This window comes from Pseudoliparis swirei, chromosome 2 (assembly GCF_029220125.1).
Source record: "Pseudoliparis swirei isolate HS2019 ecotype Mariana Trench chromosome 2, NWPU_hadal_v1, whole genome shotgun sequence".
In the NCBI taxonomy this organism is placed as follows: Eukaryota; Metazoa; Chordata; class Actinopteri; order Perciformes; family Liparidae; genus Pseudoliparis; species Pseudoliparis swirei.
The window spans coordinates 8,459,892-8,476,791 of record NC_079389.1 but is presented as its reverse complement, the minus strand read 5'-3'; the positions used below and the strand labels follow the sequence as shown (position 1 = coordinate 8,476,791).

The window sequence follows — 16,900 nt, the reverse complement described above, 5'->3', positions numbered from 1 at the left end:
GACATAACACGATTAGGAATATCACGCGGCCATTAGTGTAACGCATGAAGGTGTTTTTCCTAAATATGGAGACGAGAGACCGACTAATATACGATAATAAAGGTGACCCAAAACCAGCTACTCACAAATATATTGTATTGTTGTGTGTTGGCAGAGCGTCAAATAGAAAATGAAGTGAATGCATCTTTTATTAAATTATTTTGTAGGTACAAAAGTTTCATTTATCAATTATTTATAATAGTTACCAATTAGAATTATTTATTTATTCATTTATTCACGTGAGGATTTCAGTTGACTGTCGCAGTTGGATTCTTGCCAAAAATTATTGTTGACATTATGTGTCAGTGTGTGTCATCAAGTTAGTTTTACTTTAAAATAATCAAGACCAGGAGGCTTTAGAAATGAACTCGGGCTCCAATAGAAGCAGCGTCTTCTTCATTTGAGCACTAGACAGTTGGAAAGTACTCACCGATGCCCACATGTGCTTCCAAGATCATGCTGACATCGTTGGCCCCGTCGCCGATGGCGAGCGTTATGGGGTGCTCCTTGGAAGCTTTAATCAGCTTCACGATCTGCAGGAACACAAGCCCAACATCAGCCACTCCCACTGCGGCTCACGGAGGAATGTGCAGCTCCCTCACCTGGGCCTTCTGCAGCGGCGCCATCCGACAGCAGAGCACGGCACTGCAGTTGCGACAGATCTCTAAAAAGATCTCACGGTAGTTGCAGGAACCGGCGCCCTCCTGGTTGGCCTTCAGCACCGCGGATAGAGTGGCGCCGTCGATGATCAGACCAAAGTCCAGGCAGTCGACAGACAACCTGGATCGAAATGTCACGGATCCATCAACGGGGTTGCTTTGTGGATCAAGGAAATGTTCTTTATGATCATATGATACATGGATCCACCGCAGATTGTAACCCTAACCCTAACTATAAGTCGAATAATAAATTACGCAGTCGTAAAATGTATCAGCATATAGTCTGACAATCAATGAACCATCTTAAGGATTCATTCAAAGTTGTGATGAAAAGGTGTGACGTTCCAGATGTGATCATTTGTTCTTGTTTTGCATTTAAGGAAATTCACCTCGGCCTCAAAACTCGTGATCCCTATTTACTGATGTGGTACAAACCAAAACGACCGACGGAGAAAACAGCGGGCGGCGCATGAATGACGTCGTACCCCGACATGGAGCGCTGCCTCAGAACGGTCCGGTTCAGTTCGAACAGCACGTCGTGGAGGCTCTGCTCCTCGGTGCGTTTCTTGGTCAGCTCCAGGATCTGGGTGCTGCGGTGGAACAGCTTGCTGGCGTAGCAGGTCGCCGCCGCCGTCTCCATCTTGTCCCCCGTCAGGACCCAGACTTTCATCCCGGCCTTGTGCAGTGACTCGATGGTGTCCGCAGCTTTCTCCTGGAGCCTGCGCACCAGTGAGTGGATAACTGTTTCAGCCTCCGGCGGGGTAGGTTGACAAGCATCCGTCAGAACTTCAATCAATCAACTATTCCACCTGGCGATCACTCATCAATGCATGACTCACCCTGCCCGTCACCAGTTTATCTACAAGGCAGTCAAGCTGTCAGGCAGCTGATGGAACAGGACTGGGGGGAAACTATACTGGGGTGGGGGGTCTACCTCGTGAGAGCTCGAACACATCTTACAGCGGAGCGAAAAATAAAATGGAAACAAGAGGCAGAACCTGTCAAAATCTTTTTTTACCCTCGTGAGTCATTACATTAATCTTCCCCTTTGCCCCCCCTCCCCGCCTCTGCTGCAGTGTTTAAAGAAAAGATTTCCCCCCTCCCCTCTCCGTCTCTCTCCTTGGCGACCAACCTGTCCTCCACTGCCGTCGCTCCCAAAAGCACTAAGTCCCTCTCGATGACGTCATAGGCCTGCGCCAGCCTCTGCTCCCTGTCCTGCAGGGCCAGCTTGGCTTCGTTCAGCCGGTGACACGCCTCCTGGTATTCGGACTCCGACAGCTTTCGATAAGCGACGCACAGAGTCCGCAGCCCCTCCTGCATTAGAGCGAGGTAGAAAGAGATGATGGGGCGGGGGTCAGTACATATGGATATATCAACAACCCATTGAATGCTCAAATATATTTATTCCAAAAACTGGCGGGATACAATGTGCAAAAAACTGTACACGTACGACAGCATTCTGCTCCACCCGGGCTTTCACCTGCTCCACCTTCCCAGATACGACGCGGGGGAAAATGGACGAGTCCGCTCCCTTACAGAACAGCAGGCATTCTCCTGAGATGCCACAAAGACACCAAAAACATGTCAACCAGACTGAAAGCAGAGTCCGGGGTCCGATCATGGTATGAAGGTAGAATGGAGTGCGTCCCACCTGAGCTGGACTTGACGATGACGCTCATTCGCCTCCTGACGGAGTCAAAGTTCAGCACATGGAGCAGCTCAAATCTGAAATAGAGACAGGCTTTCAATGAATGGGTTTATCTTTCTGAACTTTTACCTACTTTCAGTCTCACAAATGAATTAAAATGAATCTGACTTCAGACCAACTCAGCCCTGTCCTGTTTGTCCAAGTGGAAAATGATGATGAATGGTTTATTTAGGTTATGGTGAAGAGGGATTCCAGGGTTTGATCAGACTTGTCCAGGGTGGCTATTACAGACACCTTCACGATTCATCTGCAGCACAGTGACGATCTTTTTTCGGGTCATTTTATACTATAGTAGGCCACTTACTTCTCACTGAATGACACCCCCACACACTCTCTATTTCTAGTTTGGAGAATTGTAGATGATCTTTAAACTTTAAAATGCAAACTGTAACTCAAATGGTCTGAGGCTTGAGATTTGAATTAAGCGCACTTTAGGTTTTCGTAGTTTGTGTAAAAGGCAAACACATCCCCTACAAATGGTGAAAACAGTGTGAGAGTAGAACCCTTTGCCTTTGGCTTTCTTAAAATAGCTCACTATTGACGGGGCCACTGCAGAGAGTGATGGGTGGAGAAGGAGGGTGGCTACGCGAGCGCTGCCTATACGGATCAAAACATTCGATACTCTCCACAAAACCACTCGCTAATGGAATCTTGCTGCTTTTCTTTTTTCCACATCAGTCGGAGCATTTTGATCCGATTGAGCAGTTTCTAAAAAAAAATGACCCTCTTGTTTTTTTTAATCTTCTTCTGTGGAACATTTAAAACAATCCGAGAGCTCCTTTCTCTCCATGTAACTGATGCATGACCACAACTCCATCAACGGAATGACTCCCGTTTGATCTCCTGCGGTGAAACCGCAAGAAGCCTCCAGCTAACCGACCTTTCGATCTCATCGTCTTTGTTGAGGATCTCCATGTAGTTGTCTTTCAGTCTCAGATAGGTGTAACCCAGCCTGGCGACGACACAGAGGCAGACACCGAGAGATTATTCATACAGGTCTCAGGGTCGACATAAAGTATGCAGCATCGCTCACTTGTGCCACACTTGGAAAGCTCTTCTGGTGCATTTAGAGTGACACTCACACACACACACACTTACTAAAGTAAAGGAGTGAATATAAATAGCCACAGTTCTCTGACAGCGTTTACCTCATGTGAATGTAAACGGCATCAAAATTGAAGCTCAAAATCTAAACTGTTGAAGTTCGCCTCAAATTCTCTAGAAAGCAGCGCCGACGCGACAAAAAGAGTCCCCGAACGTATCACCGAAGGACTGCAAAGTCCTTCTTTAATGCTAATGGTGTGTTTTAGTGTGTTCACCTTTTCATTCCCTCCACCAAAGCCACCTCATCTGGCGAGGAGGAGATGTAGAAGGAGGTGGGCCTGCCCTGGTGGATGCCCCTCTTGATGCCGTCCACCGTCTCCTCCTCCTTCACCTGCACCGTGTGACACAGGCACAGCGCCCGGAAAAACAGGTCCTCGTGTTCCTACGCACACAGACGCACGTTCATTACCACCAATGCGACAGTTGAGTTCATTTAGAAGCACACATTTGGGTTTCTCATCTTCAACCACATTGCAATAAGTCTGCTGTGGCAGCTAGAGTGGCGGGGTCTCTAATTGGCCTCGGCTGATTGGCTGATTGCCAATCAGTCAGCAGCCATATAAGTGCAGCAAAGAGTGGAGGAGAGAGGAGAGTGAGCAGAGGTGCCGCCGTGCGGTCTGCTGGAAAATAAAGTATGTTGTCAAATATCTCGGTATTGGCGTCCTATCTCTGGTGCTTTGGGGGGAAACCCACGGGTGACGGCCATGGAGTCGTTACAGCAGCACATCCATAACATATTTCTCTCTGCACGGTGGTGCTTTCTCTCTCTCTGTGGTGGCTTCTGCTGCTCATGCTGACTGCACACATTTTTCTTCTATTCCATCTAAACTAATTACTGTTGCCACAGCCAGAAAAGCAAAGCTCATCACTTTTCTGTGTACCGGAGGACCTTTTTCTTCTTCTTCTTCTTCCTCCTCCATGTAAGACATAGCAAACACTTAGGGGTTACAGAGACAATGTCAAAGTGTTCATGAGCTGGATGTGCCGGCTGCATCCCGACTGCCTTGATCAGCAAAACAAACATGACGTGTTGGTTAATCCGCGACCATCGGCTCTGTCATTTTCAACCTCAAATATATTCAGAGTTGCCTTTTGTACTTATCTCTGTCTCTATTCAATGGCAGAGTTACAATGAGTCCTTTCAGGTTGGATTTAGAAGCCTGCGCTCTTTCGTGAAACACACACACTTACTCTCCTGTACCCTCCGGGTGAGGAGTCGATCATGTCGATACTGGAAGCGGCGCTGAGGATTTGGCCGTTGCAGATGGCGTGCGGGATGTAGACGTTCCCATCGACGCAGCATTCAATAAACTCCATGTTGTTCTCAGTGAGAGTGCCTGTCTTATCAGTGAACACGTACTCCACCTGGGAGGGAAGGAAGAGAAAGGGTCGAGTAAGAGTCTGGAAATAGTTGCGGATACTCTATGAAAATGTGTGTGTTTGTGTGTGTGCGCGCTCATGCACCTGTCCCAGCTCTTCATTCAGGTCAGAGGTGTTCACCAGAGCTCCCTCCCCCAGCTCTTCGTCAAACATCTCTTCATCCCAGGTGATGAAATAAGAGCCCAGGAACTTCTGCATCTCCACCGTCACGTACATTGACACCGGGATGATGTAGTTAAAGAGGACCATGAAGGCCAGGAAGTCTGTGAACGCTCGGATCACCTGAAGGAGGCAAGGGAGACGAGACAACGGGCCGTGAGGTTTCAGGGAGGCGGACATTTGGGACCCGGGTGTCAGACCTGCGATGAACTGACCACGTGGCGCTGGCGCTCGTTCTCAGTCCTGTGGTTGTACCAGGGCTCGTCCCGGTCCGGAGACCACTGCCAGGCGTATTTCAGAATGGTGTTGATGACCGCTTTACTGATCAAGATGCACAGATACACGACCAGGAAGGCATTCATCGACCTGCAGGGAGTAGAGATCAGGAAGAGGAACTTACTTTCAACGTCGATCACGCAGGTAGTGGGGACGTTTATCATACTTCTCTACAGCGGAGCGCTTCTGAGATTTAGACTGGTAGTTGAGCGCCATCTTGGTCTCCATACCAGTGTAGACCGCAACAGCTGAGGGGGAGAGAAAGCCCAGAGTCATCAAGTCGATGACGACGACAGCCTTTCCTTAGCTCAAACATGAAAGGGACATGAAACAGTGAATCTGCATATCAGTACCATAAATATGTTGTGTGTTCTTCAGTGTGGCTCCTCTGAGGAGCAAATTCTCAGCCCCAAGTGGTCTGCAAAGAATGAAATAGAATCCACAGCTGTTTTATTTTTGTATTTCAGAAAAACCATGAAAGACATTTGATTCATTGAGAAAAAGAGTTGGCCATGTCAGTAAAAACTATGGACGAGAACTAAAAACAGAGCATCTTGCCGACAGTAGAATTGCACTCACCTCGCCACGGGCTCTTCTTTGTCCTTGTAAATATTGATGCGTCCCACAAATCTGCAAAAAACAGTCGCAGCAGAGTCAAAATCAACAGGGACGATCTTCTTCTGAGAGGCTGTGGATGATAATATGTGTATCGGCGAGCGTGTGTCACACTCACTTGTAGAGGTCAGGCTGTGGTTGTTCACATTCAATAGTGGCATGTAGCGAATCCACCTCCGGCTCCGTTCTAAAGGCCATGGTATCTTGTACTGCATAATAGGTCTGAGATGGGGAGTGGGGAGGTGGAGGAAGGGGGATAAGGAAGAAGACAACAGAGGGAAATGTCACCCCCAGGCACTAATGAGAGCAGGGTTCACTTGACTCCCCAGCCTGGCTCTCAAAATCGCTGATTTTATAAAATGACTGGGCGAGTCGGGGAGGGGAGCTGTTACAGAGCGCTTCCACCGGATCAGCAGAGGAGGACAGCATGCTGGGATGGTGAGCACATCGGGGCGGGGGGTGATTCTCCAGGAAATAAATATGTGATAATGTAATTTCTCATGAAGTTATGAAAACACAACTGTGTGTGTGTGTGTGTGTGTGTGTGTGTGTGTGTGTGTGTGTGTGTGTGTGTGTGTGTGTGTGTGTGTGTGTGTGTGTGTGTGCTCAGCCATGTGTTAGGTTGTGTGAGTGACATCGATGAACATCAGAGGGGAAATGAAAATGTGAAATGCCGTGCTTACATCATTATCCATTGTTCGTGTGTTGATGGATTGAAGCATAGAGATGCGACCAACAGTTACTCTCATCAAGGATTAATCTGCTGATTATTTTCTAGATTGATTCATGTCAGAAAAAAAACTGGAAAATGCATCAAATCATGTGTTTGATTAACAATTTAAAACCAAATACATGCAGTCTATCACCACAAGCTGTGTGACAAAGAAAAACACCAAATCCTCAAATGTGTTGACATCTTCATTGTAAAAAGGTGTTTAAATGAGCTGGCTTGTTCTATAAATAAAGAAGCGTCCCTGTTTTATGATCAAAGAGGGTTAATTTAACGATAAATTAAACGCTGTCTCATCAAAACCCTGCACTGTAGCCCTGGCACCTTGTGACTGGACTCCCCGTCCAGGCTGGCAGTGGTGACGTAGCAGGTCCCGTCATGGCGGCTGGAGGAGAGCAGGATCAGATCGCAGGGGAAAGTCTCATCCTCCCGCACCACCACGACGTCCCCCACCTGACGGAGCAGGAGGCAGAAGCACGTCAGGGCTTTGAAGAGAGCGTCACGTGAACACGGATCGTAAAAGACAAACACACAGACCTGAGGGAGTCGTCCGCTCATCCTTTATCATTCCCTTTTCTTTTTTTTAAAGGATTGAGGAATTGCATAATGCATTGGATTATACTCGCGGAGCAGTTTAAGCTCTTATAAATCTCCACGGTGACCGTACACATGACACACACTCCCTGATTTTTTTTTGCGTGATTAATATATTCATCGTTATTCCTGCTCCCAATTCACACACTAATCCTCTCCCTGTGACCTACGGGGGTGAGAAACCTCGGTACAGGAAGCGCCGGAAGACAAGACGAAGGGAGACGGAACGACATCCAGCGGGAACGACTGCCGTGGCAACGCAAACGACGAGGTCCTGCACCCTTTAAGGCCCAGCAGCTGACCCTCAACATCCCCCACGCGGTCCCCGCATGCTCGACAAGAGCAGCCGACGCAGCACAAACGAGACGTACCGACGGGCCCGTTACACACCCTCCGGCACAAAATGGTCAAATAAGACGGAGAAATGGCAAACCGACAGATGAGGCGCCGAGCGAGACGATCACGTCGTGTAGTCTCTCACCTCCGTTTTTCATTTACGCCGGGATAATGCGAGAAGGATGTCTGCAGAGCAATATGCCGGCTCACAGAAACCTTCACCCCCTATATATGCTGCGAGGAATAGGACCTCTGAATAAAACAGTAACATATTAATGGACCGCGTGTTGGCTACACTCATCGTTCCCTTTCTCGCTGCCGTATTGTGCAGAAAAAGTAACACTGTCGGATTTATTAAAAAACATTTTCATACTCAATGCAATTTAAGATGTTTTTTCTCACAGAAAACTGGTCGGGACAATAAGACCTTAAATTCTTCTTCAGTGCATTCATTCAAACCAAAAGCTGATGTTACTTTCTATAACAGGTAATACATCAATATTTGAGACCTTTGTAAATTAAATTGAATATTTCTTTAAAACCTTTTATGGGGTGATTTCATTCAATGCTTTTTTAAGAGTTTTCGACCTCCAGGTAGCTTCATATAGACCATCCGGGACCTCAAACTATTTATAACTTCAGGTTGGTTCATATTTGGAGTACTGTAAGTTAACTCTGATCTTGTGAGTTTCAGATGTAGCTAGAAAGGCTTTTTACATAATGAAAAAAATTGACAACACACTGTCATCAATAACCCTTAAAAAGACCAAAAAACAATGAAGAGCTGTGAAGTCGAAGCTTTGTATATATCGGATATTTTTCTGTGCAATAGCTCTCTGATGTGGTCCAACATCTAAATGAGCCCACAGCCGCACTGGGTGGCATGTTCCTTCATACAATGAACTGTAGTTTAGTGTGAGCCATCCCCACATACACTGCCGCTAAAAATAGTCCCCAGCAAGATGCTATTTACTGCTATTTGAGTAAAGACTGCAGCTGTTTTAGGAAACAAAAACAAAAATTCTGTTATTTAGGTATATCTTTTTTCACACATTTTTAAAGACGTATGTCATCAGGAGGGATAATTATGCTTGTGACCCGCACAGACAGGGTATATTTAAATAGGCAATAATATTATAACATTGAGCAAAAAATGTATAAATACCAGCCAATTTGTGAATGAAAGCGCAATTGCAAACAGTGATCTGCTGTTGCATCAGAATGACAGAACAGAACAACACTGGATGATGACAGAAATACCCTCAGTCATGAAATACATCAGTCTTGCACCGGGAGAACTAGATCTGTCCCTTTACTACAGTTTCAGGGCAATTAATTGGTGGGAAAGACAAGCGAGAGAGAGAGAGAAAGAGAGAGAGAGAGAAAGAGAGGCAGAGGAAGCGAACAAAGTTTGAGCGAAAGAGAAAGGGGAGTGTGAGAGACAGTGAGAGAAGAAGATAGCTGTGCTTTGTGGCCTCAGGTGCTGTGCTGCTCTAATGAGGCCATTCTTACCCGTAGCTTGTGACTCTGCGTTCTCACCGCCTTCCCCTGCTGCACCACGTCCACCGGACACTCGTTTATAGAGTCGTCAGCCTTGTGTCTGAGCCAATCCTCATAGCCCTGAGAGAGAGAGAGAGAGAATATAGATTATGTGCAGAAAGAATCGAGGCCAGAGCATAGTATGTGACTAAGAGAGACGGCGGGGGGAGAGCTGAAAGTCATACACTGTAATTCATTAGCATTGTTCTCTCTGAGTTTATAGTGACCGGTTTCCTGGATTTGTAGCCAAAACGTTGTGTTTTTTTAGATTTATGTCCCAGTAAAAGCTCAGAACGGCTCTATCCGTCACTGATAGTGGCCTCGTCCCTCAGTACCGGCACGCGGTGGAGAGGATGCGTCTCCCAGGGGCGTGGGATGAGTGATTAACAGAGAAGACCATTCATTATCATATTTCTCACATCACCAGACATAGTCAATGGCATGTCCTTTTCGCTGGGAGAGGAATGTGTATGTCCAGATAATAGAGCAGCCGATTGTGTAGAGAGTGAGTGTGTCTGTGTGTGTGTGTGTGTGTGTCTGAGGCCGGGAGTTTGAGTGAGCGGCGATCGTTGACGGCAATATTTCCCGGAAATGTGTGCATGTTTTGTTTGTGTCCTACCTGTTTTATTGCGGTGACAGTGATGACAAAGAAGAGGGGCAGGCCGCTGGTGACTGGGCTCGTGGGGGTGTCGATGAGAAGCTGCAAGGGGAGAGGAAGAGTGGGAGGAAGGAGGGGGGGTGGGACAACAGAAAGGAGAAAGGAGAGGAGGCCAAGTAACGCAGAGTGAGTAAGTGCAGCAGGAAAAAGCTTCTGAATTAAGGAATCAAGCACCATTCTGACACCTTTTAAAGTATTTAAGTAATCAAATAATGTTTGATTTCCTCCATCTGCACTACATTACGGGATAGTTTACACGTACTTTGTTTTTCTTTCCCATGTCTTCGAGACACTACCTACAGTATGCGTGTGTAGAAAGTAATAACAAAGCAGGACCCGTTGAGAAGGTGCAGTATTTCACAAGCTAATGATGAAACACGGAACACTAAGGCACTCAGCCGTGGCCCTGTTGCATTGTGGTCCACGAAGGCGTCTCTGATTCACACAGACGAGGCACTGAGCAGCACAACGCTCTATTTTTTAGGATTATATGGTTTCAGCATTACATTTAAATTACCTTGGTAATCCTCATCCAGGCTACCAGGCAAGGATGTAATTAGCAATCTTGGATAACTGCATTTATTTTAAAATCGGGGAACAATGAGAGCAAAGGGCCAGCACCGTTTACCAACCTGAGCTAGATTAAGAGTCTATCAGACTGGTTACTACTGTTCTCCCTGAGGTTTGATGCATTTTTAATTCTAGCAGAAACTATACAAAGATGTAGCAAAATAAACTGTTGGGGAAACTGCCACGAGTGTTGGGACAGACGTCCGTGTTCCAGGTAAAGGGAAGCAAACGTGTCCTTATTAGCTGCAGTGTTGAAATGTTGTCCCGCGGTTCGACGCTCTGCGCCAGCCGACTAATGTTTAGTTTGCAGATTTGCGCCAAGTGCATTTAAAAAAAGACATATTCTTGGAAAATGACAAGCAATAATCAACACCATTCACTTAAAACGAGGCCGGGTTCAGCTTTCAAACTTCTCCAGCTGCCCTGAAAATACTGAGGCGAAAGCTTGGATTTTAATTAACATTAGGAAATTGTGTATGCCTTTTTTTGTTTTGTTTTGTTTGAACAGAGAGTATTTCCTTGGTGCTTCACTGTTGTGTTTCAAGATTTAAGAGAGACAGATGGAAAAATGATCACTGCTTATTATGGTTGTCAGGAACATCTCACCTGGACCAGAAATATGAGCAGGAAGTAGAAGTTTGCGATTCTTCTGAACTGCTCAAACAGATTCTTGGGAACGAAGTTCCAGGAGGTATACTGTGGGACAAAGCGACAGCAGGATTAAAAAACGTAAAAACAGAAAGCGAGACACGTTATCATCCGGACCCTCTGGCGAGAGAAACATCGACGTTGTCATCCGTAAAAAGAAATTAAAACACGAAAAAGAGATCACATGATTGTCTCAAGACGGAAACAAAAGCCCGGAGGCAGACGATGAACAAGGTTGTACGGCTCGGACTCGGGAGATGTGGCTCGCTCACCTTGGAGGAGACGATGCGGTTGTCGGGGTAACGCTGAGGGATGTAGGCCTCGGCTCCCGGAGGAGGTTCTTTATGACCGATGTACACCGTCCGACTGTCCAGCCAGATCTCCTCCCCCACACACTGATGGAGAGAGAGAGATATGTGTGGAGTTATAAATAGCAGGAGGAGAGGAAAACGGGGTTAAATCACAGTGTTCAGCCTCGGTAATGTGTTCGCTTACAACACATACGCTATTTACCCTCATTATGGAATATTACACTGATAACACTTTGTCACCCGCCCTCACAAACACCTCACAAGAAGCCCAAAATACAGCCATGCTTTAACTAAATGGAGGCTGACCAAGTGCCTCTTCATATACGCACCAGCAGAACATATCACACTTTTAAACACAGCCTGAAGAACTGGCTTTCTACCAATCAGATGTGTGAGCATGAATCGTGACTCCCTCCTCAGTGATTGTGTGTATACTTGTGTTTTTTTTAATGATTTTATGATGAGGCCAGTATTTTATCATAACCTGTATGTTTATTGCTTTTTATGATGTTTCTGTGATAACCTTTCTCTCCATTAGTGAAGGCTTGTAATATCTGGCCACAAGGACTACAGTTGAAATGTAGCCTTATAGCTAAGACTGACACATTTACCCCTGGGCTGATTGATGTGCACGGTCCCTGTTCAAATAAATAAATAAATAAAATTAATTCAATTATTTATCTTCTTTTAAGCAACGTATGCCAATTTTTGACTGAATATATCATGTTGTCTTTTCTTTCAGCCCGAACCAATGCTGAAATAATCGGACAATTAATTGATTAGAAAATGAATCATCAATTAATTTATCAGGCAAAAATGCTTAAGATGAACCATTTTAAGCTTTTTGAAATAATATGACGCGCTGCTAAAATGATAAGCACTTTGATGAGGTCCCAATGCAAATGGAAAGACATCATCCACTGATGAATGTATTCATAAATACAGTTCAAATGAATCGGGGGCAGCTGAATTACGAAGAAGCCTGGATTTAACATAGCAGCAGAATGTTACACAGATTGAAGGATGAGTGTGTGTATGTTGATGTGTGTGTGTGTGTGTGTGTGTGTGTGTGTGTGTGTGTGTGTGTGTGTGTGTGCGCACGTGCTATTGGCACCGAGTCACACTAGTGTGGTTTCATCATTTATCTTTTTCACTTCTTCCTGCAGGACCTCTCTGCAGTCTGCTCCATGCTTCCATTACTCTTCCACACAGAACCGCAACAACACGGTTGTTTTTTTACTCTCAGAGTCCGATGGTACAACACGATGGAAGGACTTTGGATCGTGTGCCTGCACACCTCATGTTCAATCTTGGTAGCTTCCAGGGGGCCTAACATGGTACATTCTGGGAGTTTGGTGCAGCCCATATTTTTTTTCCAAGATGTCCTTCATCAAACCCGAATGTAGAAAGAGCGCACTAAAAGAAATGAAGCTGAAGTGGATGCACCTCGGCACTCGGCTGTTTGTTTATATCTGGACTGCTACACGGCTCCCAGTGCTTAGGCCTGAGCGGGCAGTGTGACCATGAGTGTTGACCATGAGTGTTGACCATGAGGAACAAAGTTCCGGGACAAGCACTTCATTGGAAGCATCGCTTCGCTGCTTAAAATGTCCTCGACATTTTGGCAGAGACACGGCTCGTCACACCATGACACCATCTTTTAGTCCACGTGTCTCCTCTGTAGCTTTGTATGTTAAAATCCATAACTTAAAAAGAAAAAAGAAATGTTAACTCGAACACCTTACGTAAATGTACTGGACACAAAATCACATCAAGGGATCATTTCCCCTTTCTTGGTGGAATCCGCAATTAAAGAATCAAGAACAAAAAAAACAGAACAAAAAAAGAAAACAGAAAAAACTCACGAGTCACAGATCTAAAATCATCTGCTGTTGTCAACAGGTGGTTGGCACTCGGATAAAAATAGACACGGAGCCAACAGTGTCAGCCGACTTTTGAGGGGGGGGGGGGGCACCGTGACCCAGAGAGACACGGTGAGATGAAACGTGAGGTGGTAAAAGGAGTCGCACATTGAAGTGGAGCTTAGGCCGAGGAGGACGGAAAAACGACATGACGTCTGTCGCTGGGACGAAGACAACGAGGAGGAAGAAAGGACAAAGAAGGAAAAAAAAAGGAACAGGTGGGAGGCCGACGAGCAAAAAGAAAGATGGAAGCTCTTATTGCTGAGATGTTGACCAGATGACGCACAATCGTTCGTGACGAGTGTCACATTCACTGGTCTCGAAACAAAACTGTAAAAAACAACTCCCCTGGCTCCTCAAACGCGGGTTAAATAATCGAGCTTGTTTCATGTCGACAGCAACAATAATCGGATTATTACTCATCCGGCTTCAAACTGTTCATCGTGACAGTTGTGTTATGACAAACAGATCTTGATGATTTGCCAGTTACCTGTTCTCCATGGAAATATCATAAACATATTCAATTATAAATCAGCCCGAATGCTATATATTTATTTGGTGTTCGTGATGCAAAAATAAAAATGCCATGTATACACGATGTTTTTTGTGTGTGTAGAAGTTCAATAAAGAAGGCCCATCCATCCATCCATCCACCCACCCACCTATCCATCCACCCACCCACCCATCCATCCATCCATCCACCCACCCACCCATCCATCTATCCATCCATCCATCCATCCACCCACCTATCCATCCATCCACCCACCCACCTATCCATCCATCCATCCACCCACCCACCCATCCATTCATCCACCTACCCATCCATCCACCCATAAATCCACCCATCTACCCATCCATCCTTCCACCCATCCATCCATTCATTCATCCATCCACCCATCCCTCCAACCATCCACCCATCCCTCCACCCATCCTTCCATCTATCCATCCATCCATCCATCCACCCATCCCTCCACCCATCCTTCCATCTATCCATCCCTCCACCCATCCTTCCATCTATCCATCCATCCATTCATCCATCCACCCATACATCCATCTTCCGTATCCTTTTCAGGGTCAGCAGCTGACCCCAGCTGAACTAAAGAAGGCCCTGGTTTCATTAAAAAGGGTCTTAACTGTGTCTGCCATTTGTTTTTCTTCAATTCATTGATCAATAATTCTGTCTGAAAAAGGGTAACAAAAAACTGACCGTCATAACTTACTAAAGTCCAAAGTGATGTCTTTTACGAAGCCGTTCATTTCAACTTGTTGTGGAACAGTTGCAACACAAAGAGGGAACGTGTGCAAATGAACACAATATGAACAGTAATTGGAGCAGTGATGATCCTTATGAATATCATGATTATGAAACAGCACATCCACTATGTTCCACTTCATCCGTCACAACATTGACGTCCTCCTAAATCCACGATTCCCTGACTCTTTCTGCGGCCTTTTGTCCCCTCCATCTCTGGCCAGTGCGCGTCACGCCCGGACGGTGCGGCGGTGGGAGAGCGGCGCGGAGAGAGATTGCATTGTCGTTTGTAGTTATCCGACCATTAATCCCCACTGATCCGTATCCACCTCCGGTCCACTCGTCCCTCTTTTCGCTCCGCGGCTCCATCGCAACAACAGTGTCCGGCTGGGATGCAGGACACGGAGGCTTCGTCCATATTAACCATAAAGAGAGGCTGGTCTTACATCACCAGTGAAGACGAGACGGACTCGATAACGGCGAAAAGAAATCAGCACGACTGCAACGTCTCCTTTTTGTGCTTGAGGTCAGAACGGTTGAAACTGTGGATTCAACACGAGAGAACAGAAGTCGTTGTCCGCGAGGTTTAAACAGGGTTCACACACATGTCGACCGATGGATTTCCAGGACTTTTCCAGGACTTTAAACCAAATTTCCACGACGAAACATTTTGTGAAATCTCGGTGTATACAAGTGAGAAAATGTTGTATTTGTACTAACAATGAGGATTCCAAAGCATACAGTATAAACCTTAAATGACACAAATGAATGAGAGACAATAGTTTGATTAAAAGAATAAACGTGTATGTCTTTACGGTGCGTTCACTTGCAGCGTATAAGAGCGTATACCGGCTTACCATTCTTTTAAAAGCATATTAATTATTCAAAACTCAGCGTAAATGCACAGATGAATATAAAAAATTTCCATGACTTTTCCAAAACTTTGGGGATTTTTTTTCCCTCCATGACTTTTCCAGGCCTGGAAATAACTATTTACAAATTCAATTGATTTTCCAGGTTTTCCATGACCGTACGCACCCTGTTAAAGCCTCTCTGGTTCTGCCTGTGGCCTGGACACGTAGGACTATATTAATGTGCATATCTTCATTGTGGGAAAGCAAACCCTGGCAGTGCCCGTGATCAATCCCCCAGGATGTAGCTTCTTTCTGCCCGCAGAGGTGTAATAAAATGTACACACCATTAACTGGCCTGATTAAATGGCCGGGTCTCATCTCTCCTTCGCTGCAGAACCGGTACCGCTCATTAACCGCGGAACAAATTTCTCCGAGTGAGCTTTTCCATAATGAAGTACTCGTGTTAACTGGACAGAGGATGGAGGAACATAGAAACCATGATTACACAACAAGTGTAACTTGAATGTAGCTCACCGATATGTAACCCGTTCAGATTAGAGGGTCAAGTTTATATTATAGTTGAAATATCTGAACATAGACTTTATATACTGCTGCTTATTAAGGCCAGAATCATAAATACTACCAACTCTGAAACATAGTTCACCATGTATGCACACATGCATAAAGCAATGCAATACCACTTACAAAGACCTGGACGTATATCATCTACACATCCCTAAAGTCACTGACACACCTTTTGACACAGATATAAATCATCAGCTTATGAGTAACTTTAGGGTATGAATGTTACATTATTTCAATATTCTCATCAAGAGAAGCTGTGAAGTTTGCCATGAGACCAAGAGGTGACCTGTCCAACGAGCACGCCGCTGCTATTCATGCCATTAATCGCCATGGCAACACAGAATGCAGCAACAGACAGCACGTCGTGTCCGCAGCATCATAATGCAAAGCTGCCTTAAGTATATAATGAAGATCAAATGTGTGGGATTTTCTCTCATTTATCTGTTGAATTGGCGTTAAGTAAAATGTTAGTATTACTTTTCAAGACAACATATGTTGAGGTCTTTTAGGGGCTTTTATTTGGTTTAATTAGGACTTCTATGTGTGTGTGTGTGTGTGTGTGTTTTCTCTGTGGACCACCTTCTTTTGGAACAAGGCAGGATGAAAGGGTACACATCAAGAGCAGCAGTGAGGACAAAACTAATTAAGTAAGGAGAGGGTGCGTGGCTATTCGCTATTATAATTATTCATGGCACAATAATATTTTAGAAAAAACACACGTCGCAGAAAAATAGTAACCTCCTTGCCTGCATACAACGTCTCAACCGCTGTCAATGCTGACGCAGATAACTACAAACCTGCACCGGAATCAACGGGTAAATATGAAAAGATGACTCTAAAATGACAACATTTGTATTCGGTTGTTGCCCCCAGCGTCCTCTCCCACTTGACTTGCTGTGATCCAACTGTTACATAAGTCTTTCTTCTCTCCCCTCCCACTCTTCTCCCGCCACCGTAATAT

At 45.4% G+C, this 16,900-nt stretch overlaps 1 protein-coding gene across 5 annotated transcripts in view; it reads right to left on the bottom strand.

Annotated features, from left to right (window-relative positions):
* The window catches only part of LOC130205728 (phospholipid-transporting ATPase IH-like), a 30,349-nt gene that overhangs the window by 9,088 nt on the left and 4,361 nt on the right, over nt 1-16,900 (bottom strand). For 4 of the 5 annotated variants that reach the window (XR_008833960.1, XR_008833962.1, XM_056433229.1 and 1 more), the window contains exons 2-21: nt 11,288-11,410; nt 10,974-11,063; nt 9,759-9,839; nt 9,113-9,220; nt 6,995-7,123; nt 6,059-6,162; nt 5,905-5,955; nt 5,679-5,743; nt 5,492-5,573; nt 5,265-5,415; nt 4,975-5,172; nt 4,702-4,875; nt 3,726-3,892; nt 3,287-3,358; nt 2,350-2,423; nt 2,149-2,252; nt 1,831-2,012; nt 1,184-1,417; nt 642-819; nt 470-572 (exon numbers count right to left, since the gene is read on the bottom strand). Coding sequence is in view for 3 of the 5 variants with exons in the window: in XM_056433229.1 (XP_056289204.1) it covers nt 470-572; nt 642-819; nt 1,184-1,417; nt 1,831-2,012; nt 2,149-2,252; nt 2,350-2,423; nt 3,287-3,358; nt 3,726-3,892; nt 4,702-4,875; nt 4,975-5,172; nt 5,265-5,415; nt 5,492-5,573; nt 5,679-5,743; nt 5,905-5,955; nt 6,059-6,162; nt 6,995-7,123; nt 9,113-9,220; nt 9,759-9,839; nt 10,974-11,063; nt 11,288-11,410 (2,470 nt within the window). In the remaining 2 variants the exon portion in view is untranslated. The remainder of the gene's footprint in view (nt 1-469; nt 573-641; nt 820-1,183; nt 1,418-1,830; nt 2,013-2,148; nt 2,253-2,349; nt 2,424-3,286; nt 3,359-3,725; nt 3,893-4,701; nt 4,876-4,974; nt 5,173-5,264; nt 5,416-5,491; nt 5,574-5,678; nt 5,744-5,904; nt 5,956-6,058; nt 6,163-6,994; nt 7,124-9,112; nt 9,221-9,758; nt 9,840-10,973; nt 11,064-11,287; nt 11,411-16,900) is intronic. The other variant, XM_056433237.1, reaches the window with a different exon arrangement.